The sequence below is a fragment of the Festucalex cinctus genome, chromosome 9 (genome assembly GCF_051991245.1).
Source record: "Festucalex cinctus isolate MCC-2025b chromosome 9, RoL_Fcin_1.0, whole genome shotgun sequence".
In the NCBI taxonomy this organism is placed as follows: Eukaryota; Metazoa; Chordata; class Actinopteri; order Syngnathiformes; family Syngnathidae; genus Festucalex; species Festucalex cinctus.
The window spans coordinates 18,202,598-18,213,242 of NC_135419.1; the positions used below are offsets into that span (position 1 = coordinate 18,202,598).

General features: G+C 39.6%; 1 protein-coding gene across 4 annotated transcripts in view; it reads left to right on the top strand.

The window, feature by feature from the left end:
• Nucleotides 1–8,980, top strand: part of fgf13a (fibroblast growth factor 13a) — a 120,046-nt gene extending 111,066 nt beyond the window's left edge. For all 4 annotated transcript variants that reach the window (XM_077531924.1, XM_077531922.1, XM_077531925.1 and 1 more), the window contains 2 exons: nt 3,955–4,153; nt 7,037–8,980. In XM_077531924.1, coding sequence (XP_077388050.1) covers nt 3,955–4,153; nt 7,037–7,173 — 336 coding nt within the window. In that variant the 3' untranslated portion in view covers nt 7,174–8,980. The remainder of the gene's footprint in view (nt 1–3,954; nt 4,154–7,036) is intronic.
• The last annotated feature ends 1,665 nt before the right edge of the window (nt 8,981–10,645 follow it).

A 10,645-nucleotide genomic window follows, 5' to 3' on the forward strand; every position in this document is an offset into this window, starting at 1 on the left:
GATATGGATCTGTTTATCAGTAGGCGGCTTTTTTTTTTTCTTCGGCCATGCTGAATGGAAGCAGCCAAATCCACATACGCTAATTACGAGAGCTAGAGTGACACTACTGGCTCGAGAGTTGAGCAGCCTTTTTTGCTACGCGTCCAAACCTCCGCTCGTGTGTGATCGAGATGGATGATGCCGAACATCTTCAAGAGCGCCACAACTTTAAATGGGGATGAGAAAAAGGAATACAGTCGGGGCTTTTGAGGAAGGCCACGTTATTGACTGGGAATATAGCGTCAGCATAAGAAATGGATTGACTGATGCTAATAATGCAAAAGGGGGGACATGTCATCAAGTTATCATTATTAATTGCCACTCTTGACTTTATTTTTGTTATGTTCTGGGGTTGGATCCCAAAAACGCAGACATAAATAAGATTTTAACTATTTATTCACATCGAGAGGCGTAGAACAAACTTGACTAGACGACAAACAACAAGAGTTGCACAGAGGAACAGAGGTAATAATCCGACAAAAACACACACTTCTCAGACCGACATATAGACAATGAATCGATCTGATTGGCTGTGGCTAAACATGTGGGAAACAGAGGACTGACATGGTATTATCTGATTGGCTGTTGACCAGATAAAGAGATTAAAGATTCCTGACATCACATAGCTTAAGACCAGTTGAAACTAGATGCTGTTACATGCTGATTGCATCAGTCCCCAAACAAAGCACAGTCATGACCCAAACATAACTCTTGCGTGACCTAAACATAACCCTGTCATGCCATTGCATGACCCAAACATAACCCTGGCATGACCCAGTCATGACAATTTTAGAATGAAAACCCTAAATGTACTTGATTTATTTCCGTTTCTGCCATAGGAAAGGAATTATCAATACAGTGCAAAGCTCTATTTATTACATATATAATTTGTTGCATAACTCGGCTCACAAACCGAAAAGAAAAGAAAAAAAAATCACAAACTGAGGTAATGTTTCCTATTAAAATGAATACAAATGAAATTAATCTGTTCTGCTCAAGAACATTTTTACCATTTGTTTTTGTTAGGCGGTTAAAAATAAACACGCTGCAGTATTAAAAATAAGTGTAAATACACTTTATTATAAAGGTATAACATGGTGTGTTTGCTAGCAAATCACAGTCCATGGGCGTCAAAGTTCTGCCTGATTTCGAGGTTTCCCTTCTCCAACATATGTGATTCAATGATCAGGATTATAATTAGGCACCTGCAGAGGTTGCTGATGAGCTGATCAAACGCATTTTTCATTTGGGAACATATCCCCCGTTTATTGGGGAATTGACTAGCGATTAACTTTTTTATAAATGCTTCCATGTGCGAATTTATTGTACATTTGAGTTTCAGCTAAATTGTTGTGTCCCGGTTTTTAACATTCTTCATTTGCTCCCAAAAACGTATAAATGTGTGTGTTTGTTTTTTGTTTTTTTAAATATTACATGTCCCAAAGATGTATTTATGTTTTCTATTTTATTTTTATGCTAGAGCATACAGAAGGCTTTGATGCAGCCTCTGAACTGAAGAGAATGCTTGAGGCAATGGTAGTAATTACAAAAACGGCCAGCAAGTGGCAGCAGAGTATACGAGCTCAACCTGGGCCATGTTGCAGCAAGCAAGTTTTCCACACAGATTTGTGAATAATGATGAAACTTAGCTATATTCTTATCCTAATTGCTTCAAAACGGAAACAGAATAAAAAATGCTTTTCTTTTCCTGATGAAAGAAGAGACTCTAATCTTTCTTTTGGTAGGTTCCATGTTTTTACAGCAGTACAACACAATATTCTGCGGTCCTTGCTAAATCAGTCAAAATCCAGTAAAACAGCCGGGTTGCTTCAGTGAGTTTTGAAAATCCGCTTAATCTGGTCACCGTAAGAATCACGCATCAATCCTTAAACCTCAAAATCCAAATGTGTTTATTTGACCTCAAACAATTGTCTTGGAGTATTTTTATTTGAGCCAGGCTGCATCTCAAAAAATTTCCGGCGAAGGATGATATCACATTGAAGTGCAAGTTGCTAGTAACCAAAAGCTATTTTACTCCCCAAACTGCTCATTACAGTAGATGATTTTTTTTCCCCTTTGTTCACTCCTCTCACCAGAGCATAACCGTAGCCTTTAGTTAGACAGGCCGCAGTACGATGGCGATGCTGTTGATACGCATTCGATAGTGTGACTTCTATACGAGCCGTGCTTTGTAAATTGTGAAGCAGTCTGTTTTTTTAGGGAGTGTAATTCCGCTGCTGCTGAAGCTTGGCAACACTAACACAGTGAATGCATCAGTCAAAAAAAAAAAAAAAAAGTTGAGTTTTGTTGCCGCAAGGTACTCTAGAGCTGGATTTTTGGCGGGCGCCATACTGCGCAAAAGTGTCTCTCCTCCCAAGAGTGCACGCTAAAACCAGATTAAACAAGTAAGAGATTTTTTATTGTTTGTCTTGTGCTTTGCGAGGCTGAAACCAACCTGGGAAAAAAAAATCTTTATATTGTATCTCTATATCTCACTTCTTGTTATAAATCATTTTATTTGCTCGGTTGTGTAACTGTCATCACAATTTGACCGCTGTCTTTTCCCCAAAATTGGCTCTTTTAAGTTTTTTTTTTTTTTTCTCATCCTCAGGCAGCAGGGTTATTATAGTTTTGGGATTTTTCATTTTAGTTAGTTTTGATTTCGTTTTGAGTATAGTTTTTTAAATTTAGTTTGTTTTAGTTAGATTTCAGGGTGGTTCTGTTTTACAAGTTTTAGTTATTTAATAATGCTTCGTTCTAGTTTAGTTTTAGTTAGTTTCAGTATTAGTTTTAGTTTATAGGTTTTTTTTTTTTTTTCAAACGTCCTTTTTCCGGTTGATATCAAAAATAAATCTACTTAAAATCATATTTAAAATCATTCCCAAAGACTGGTGCATTAAATTAATTACCAAAGACTAAAACAAATGACATTTTTACTATTGTTGTAGTTTTAGGATTGTAAACAAGAAATGTGGTTTCAGTTAATTTTCATCTTTGAAAAGCATTTTCGTTTTTTTTTATTTTGTAAATGAAATTTTTATAATTTTAGTTTTTTGTTAGTTTTAGTTTACTAAAATAACCTTGTCAGGCAGGCACATGGTTTCTTAGCAAAATTCATATATATATATATATATATATATATATATATATATATATATATATATATATATATATATATATATATATATAATTTCTTTAAATAAATATATATATAAATATAATAATAAATATATATATATATATATATATATATATATATATATATATATATATATATATATATATATATATATATATATATATATATATATAATTTCTTTAAATAAAAGTTTAGACATTTGGGGGGCCCTGAAACAACTGCCGGTGTTTGGCAAAGGGTAAATATGCCCTCGTCTTTGGCTCCCAGGGTGAGAACAAAACTCATTTTGAATTTTGTTTTGGGGAGAAAAGTTGTCTTTATTCACTTATCATTCTAGAAAAAAAATATTATCTAAAGCAATAACAGCACTGGTACATTTTAAGAATTACATATCATCAAAATGAATGTTTGGTTTTAATGGGCGACATGGAAATGTCATATGAAGATAAATGATCCTATCCTGCAAAATGTAAAATTCAGTGAGGTCTGAATCATAATGAGGTAGCCATGCATAATTAACAGCTGGGAGCAAAAATAAGAATGTGGTCATTATCTGGACTGTATGTTTTATTAATGCTCATCTGTATGTGTCATTTGTGTTATCTGCGCTGCATTATTCCCCTGCAGTAAATACAATGAATATAATGCTCAAGAGGGATTAAATGCAAATGTGTATTGTGCGATGTCGCGCAATTCAATGCACTCCCGATTGATTGCTTTTCGCTTGTTTGTGCTTATACAGGCTGTTAAATTGCTCCACTTTCCCCCCCCTCCAGGAGCACTTCACGCCGGAATGCAAATTCAAGGAGTCGGTGTTTGAGAACTACTACGTGACGTACTCGTCCATGATATACCGCCAGCAGCAGTCAGGCAGGGGCTGGTACCTTGGTCTGAACAAGGAGGGAGAAATCATGAAGGGCAACCATGTCAAGAAGAACAAGCCGGCGGCCCATTTCCTTCCGAAACCTCTAAAAGGTGACAAAATGGTCATGGTTTTCCCTGATGTTTCAATGTTTGAACACCAAATTGTAAGACTTTAGGGCCATTTTGGAGATTCTACAGTAGGGAATGTATTGGTTGATTTTTAGAACTGGGTCATAAATCAAGCAGTAAGGCATAAATCAAACACACTTGTTCTATGGCTGTTCTGAGGTGAAATGATTTTTGTGATGCTGCTTCCACGTCGGCTGCCGGCTCTGGTCAGTCTCTTCTGGTCGGCCGCTCATTAGGAATCCGTGTGCGCGCCCCTCGAGGTGGCTGTAATAGCCTTTCGCTTTCATTTAACCGGCCACCCGGAGGGTCTCAGATACACTTAAGGATCAACGGCCACGGAATGATTGCCTTGCTTTTATGCTGAGAGAGGTCGACGTGAGGGAAAAGAACACGCTGAGGTGAGATGAAGGCACGGAAGCGAGTAAAGAGACGTTTGCCGGGGAAATGCAAAATCTTCAGGAAAACAATCTCATCTATCTTCATCAGTACAAGCTAATGTTTATTTCCGGCTGTGTAATACAAAGGTAATTCCTGTCACTTGATATTGGTTTGTATTTGTTTCCATCTTTAAGCTTTTCACAAAGAGAAATTGTTGCAGGAGGTGATAATGATTCAGTGGCCAAGCTGTTTCAGGGCACCGATTAATTAAAGTGGAAGTCAACCTAAATCATTTCTTGACAATAATGTTATATGTGACCTCACTAGTCTAAACATGACATTCTGGTTAATATTACATGTGTGGAATAAGAGTTAAGCAGCAAAATCCAATCATTTTTATCCATCTCAGGGAGCAGCCATTTTGCCACTTGCTGTCGACTGAAGATGACATCACAGTTGCTCATGGCTCGGGCAACGACCAATCGCAGCTCACCTGTTTCTTGAAGATGAGATGTGATTGGTTGTGATCTGAGATGTGCGCAACTGTGATGTCATCTTCAGTCGACAGCAAGTGGCAAAATGGCCGCCCCCTAAGATGGATAAAAATGATTGGATTTTGCTGCTTAACTCATTTTCCACTCACACAATATTAACCACAATACAATATTTAGACCAGTGAGGCTGCATAGAACATATTCTCAAAAAAAAAAAAATGGGTTGACTTCCTCTTTAACTCATTTGCTCTCCAAAACGAATAAAAACTATTTTAAACATTGCCATTCCCCCAAAAATGTATTTATACTTTTTTTTTGTGCTAGAACATGCAGAAGGCTTTTATGCAGCCTGTGACCTGAAGAGGTTACTTAAAACAATAATAGTTATTACAAAAACTGGTCAGATGGTGGCAGCAGAGTATAAGAGATCAGCCAGGGCCATGTTGCAACAAGCTCTTTTCCCCAGTGATCTAAACAGGTTTGTGAGTAATTAAACCTAGCTATATTCTAATGCTAATTGCTGCAAAACGGAAACAGATAGTCAAAATCTAGTAAAACAGCCGGGAGCAACGGAAGTTGCTTCAGTGAAAATGGCTGGGTGTGAATGAGTTAAGAAGAGTTGTTGGTGGCATTCCCTCAAGCTATTTCCCCCTTCCTCCTCCAAATGAGATTCAGTGCTGGAGCTGAAAGAAAGAAAACTCATCAGATAATCTAGTTAACAATGTGTTTGTTGTTGTCATTTAGAGCATACCAGCAAATTTCGAGCTGTTTTGCCCCATCAATGCAACAAAATCAGTTACGGAAAAATGAAATGAATAGCCGCTTGTATTTCATCCCTGTATCGCTAACGAGCCATGAAGCCATCATCAGTATTCTCCCGGTGCAACGCATACGTTGAGTGACGCGTTTCCCACAATGTTGTCAGGATCACCCAAAAAATGCTGGGCTAAGTGAAGTGCGCCAAGGATCGCGTCTGCTCTTTCCGCCGTGGCCTCCCTCTGGGATGAGCATCAAATAGCATTCTAGACAGAAGGATGTCGACAACATCCTGAAAGCAAACACTGCGGACCTTTAGATTACAGCGATTTTTGTCTCCAAGTGGCTGCCGAGATGCAAATTGGGGCGAATGCTGCACACGCAGCAGCGGCAAAGCACGTGCAAGTGCTGAATTTGTAATGGCGAGCTGTGAATATAGGATTTGTTTTTAAGTGCAGCACCAACTTGATCTGTTGTGACGTCTTGATTCAGCACTTTGCAGCCGGCCAGCTCGCGCACGAGCCTTTCTGAGCTCATCGCTTTGCTTTCTACACACACGCGTTATGATTCAATGTATGAATCATAGGAGCTTGTTTTCATGAGAATTGATATATTTTTAAAGTGCTTCAAAAAGGCATCTGGTAGATGATTCTTTAACTTCTCAAAGTGGGCACATTTGTTACATATGTTGCCAGCCAACTGCTTATGATGATGGCTTGACCAAGGGTTTAGTTTGGGGTTAGGGTTGGATTTTAGATTAGAGTCAGCATTGGTGTTTTCTACAGAATCTTTTCATGTGAACACGAGAAGATTCAGAATGACAGGGCACTCTCACGGACAAAAGAACTTCAGGATTTCATCCCTGCTGACTACTAGAGGGTGGTGCTTAAAGCACTGAATGTTCCCTTCATACATTTTGAGTTTGAGTTATGCATACCCAAATAGTCACCTGTGACCCCATGGTGGCTCTAGATGGTTTGAAGTGCCAGTCTCACCCGAGGTTCGTTTCCTAATGTTCTTCTAACGTGAACACGAGGAATCCGAATGACAGAACTCTCTGGTGGTCATTCGAGACTCATAGAACCATAGTTGCATACGTGACTTTTGTTTTTACCAAGTGTTGTCAAATTCCTAGTCCCTTTTCTCTGTTTTTCTAACTTGCCTCCAGTGACAACACATTCTAGCCATTCCTCCTTGAATAGTTTCCTGATCAGTCATCTTCTCCTCCTTTCCACAGTGGCAATGTACCGAGAGCCATCCCTCCACGACCTAACGGAATTCTCCCGCTCCGGTAGTGGCACGCCCACCAAGAGTCGGAGTGCCTCGGCGATGCTGAATGGCGGCAAAGCTGTGAGCCAGAACGAGTCGACGTAGCGCCGCCCGCCGGACTCCAACTTGAAACCTTACCTCCAGCAGAGCGTGCATCCAAGCAGACCCTCTCGTATCAGCGGTTCAGCACTTGCTGCAACATACCACACATTAACACCTAGAAACCATCAATCACTATAATTAAAAAAAAAAAAAAACACGCACACACGCTTCGAGGCATTTATCATGGTTTCCAACACTTTAACAACAGCATTAATAGCAAGACGTCATGGCACATTAACCATTCTGAACACAAATCTCGTCACTTTGGGGCTAATTTATGATCTATTTATTCACCTCTTAGCTCATCTGTTTTTTTTTTTTCTTATTTTCCTGTGCACAAAAACATTTCTGAGCTCATGTAGACTACAAGCACTCGTGCATCCGTCAGACAGGAACAGGCGGTGAGCGGGCATTCAGGGCAAGCAGGTGTGGGTCTCGGAGGCTGCAGGTGTTTGGTACAAGCCCTGATCTGTGTCTCATCCATGCTTCTGTGAATACAAAAGCCTATAAACTCCCTGGCGTGGCCCGACCCGGTTCCGCCGGTGAGCCGAGGGCCCCGGCCAGACAGTAGCTCTCCTTGCGTCCTAGTGCACATGCTCAGAGACTCTGATGCTCTCTAGCATGGGGAAACCAAGCCTACGCTCAGTTGACCTGACACGTGAGGTCCCGGCGTGGAGGCTCTTACCTTTGTTTCCCTTTTGAGAGACGCCGCAGCTGCCCTTCTTTCTGCTAATTTCACAATTAGCCAAGAACGTTTTGTTGATTTTTAACGACCGTTTTTTTTTTTGTTTATCCCCTCTTGTTGTCCCACCCTTGCCATTGTTCAGTTTTTTGGTCGTACCATTGAAAGGATTCCAGCAAACCAAAGACTGAATGGAGTGCCCCTTTAAGCTGATGATGCCAGTATGAAGGCGAAGCTGGAATTCCCCCTTCCCCTCATCAAATGTACTTTTTTTTTTGGACTAGTGCAAACATGGCAAGAGGAAATGATGATGTCAGTCAAACTGTAGTGTTTGATGTTTTTTTTTTTTTTTTTTGAGAGGATCCGCTCGACGGCCGAGGTACAAAACGACACATCGGTGTCCCACCCCGTTCCCTTCTTGTTCCGTCACCAAGTCTGTCTCTTGTCCTCGTGATTTGTTTCCTCCGTGCTCGTATCAATACTCCACCTTCTCGTCATCCTTTTTTGGTCTACTTGTTCTGGCTGGCCATAAAAATATGGCTTCCCAGGATGCTCGTTATATGTTTGAGTAACTTGTTGTGGTGATGATATTTTCTATATTTAAAACAGACAAAAAAAAAAGAATACTGTGGACTTTTAGGTGGCTTAACATTTTATAGGGATGTCATATTTGTAAAAGTATATTTAAAAAAAATGGGTGGGGCGGGCTTCATAAATTCACTTCTTCCCTCTATTGCACAGGGCATGTACAAACACAATGATGTACAAAAAAAAAAAAAAAAAAAAAGGACCTTTTCGTGTCCATTGAAGCTACGTATTTCTTCTTTCTGGTACTTGCTTTTTGCGGGACTTCCCGTTGTGGGTTCCCTGGAGGTGGTTTGGTTTGTATTCGGTGACTCTATCTGTTGCATGGGAGAACGCAGGGGACTTCCGGTCTAGAGCTGCATGATGTAGGCTGTATGTAATTAAACCCATGTTGGATCATATGTTCCAAGCTACCAGGATAAACTTAAACAACATTATGCAGGCAGACGTCCAGGCTGCCTGATGACTTCCAGTTGTTTATTATTTGTTGTATACACAAAACTGCACTGAATAAAAAGTTTATATTAAGATATACTTTTAAAATGTGTCACAGTTTTTTATTTGCTTCCAGTTTCTGACTTTTCCACTTTTTCCACTGCATGCCCATGCCTTTCAACTGTGAATGTGTTCATTCAGAGAGCGATTCCCCAGCATTTGACAAGCTTGATTTGAAACTCATCATGAAAATGATTCTATAATTCAGGTTGAACGACTTTTTTTTTTTTTTTTTTTTTTTTTTTTTTTTTTTAAGGCGATGGAAGTTGAGTTGATTTTGACTGATTTTCAGTCAACTCGGTGTGCGCAAAACACAAATTCGCGTAATTGTGCAGGCTCCACCCCCTTGCTTGTTCACCCAATCACATTCAAACGCCCTCATGACCTTGCAGACAGTCGGAACTTGTAAAACTAACCAATTCACATTGCACAACTGCAGTGTTGGTAGTGGATTGTTGCAAGAGTTTTATAAGATCTGTCTGTGAGGCCATGAAGGTGTCTGTGATTTGTGATTGGATGATTTATGCCGAGGGTGGGGTTAGTAAAAGGAGGACAAGTGTAACAAATGCTGGCTGACTAGTTGAGAAAAGTGCAAGTAGTTTTCTTTGGCGACATTAACCTTTCTTTCTTCATTTCTTCCTTCCTTTCTTTATTTTCTTTTTTTCTTTCTTTTTCTTTCTTTCACAATTTAGCGTTTTTTAATTGACAAGTGCTTGAATTTTTGTTCTCGAAGCAGATGCTACAGTGTATTTATGATCTGTCTTCACTCTTAGAGGATGTTGTTTGGTGAATTCGCAAGCTAGCCTAGCATTGTACTTTTGTTATATTTAATTATTTTTGTTGTGATAAAGTCGACTTGTCAGTTAAATCCCTATTACACACTTCTAAAAACAACAGTCTCAAAAGTTCTTTGGACAAATTTTGTGGAAAAAGTACCAAGTATAAAGAACTTCCATCCATCATTGGTGTGATGCACGACATCGACATCGCACAACAATTAGCATTAAAGGATCAACTGTCCTGCTTGTTGCTTTTGATTCTGATCTTTATGACTTTTTTTTTTTGTTCTGGATATTTATTCCACGAGAAATAGCGGCCTAGTTGTGCCAAGAAGCGCGTGGGAAGAAAAGAGGAATAAACACTGAAAGTTCTCATTCAAAGCGGCAAGACTCGAGCGTCACCACGCACATTATCGCTTGCTCAAGCTTTTTATGATGGCAACCGTGTGACCCTGGAAAAGATTTGGTTGGCTGTTATTATCCCAAACCCAAGACAAAGCTATTGAAAGTACGCTAACCCTTTTTCAAACATTGCAATAACGTTTCCAAGCAACAGCATTACTCACTGCCTAATGTTATATTTATGACAATTACACTAGAGTTCTCCTTAAAAGTCTATTTTAAAATGCGGCGACGAGCGATACGTTTCAATGTGGCAATGAGGTGCCTTGCCATCGCAACGACGAGGCGGCAAATGTAAAGGAGGTCAGGTTCTGTTAAAAAGTTCAGCTCGCTCAGTCTTGTCACGGTGAGCAGCGCTTTCACTAATTGGAGGTTTTGTTCAAGATGAGTCTCGTTGGCTGGACGGCCACTCCAAATGTCAGCCATGATGAGGGTAAAGGCTGTCAAAATGGGATGCAAAAAAAAAGACGTATGAAAAGTGCAGATAATACACTCTAAAAGGCTTTTTGATACCTTCAAAAAAGACATTGCA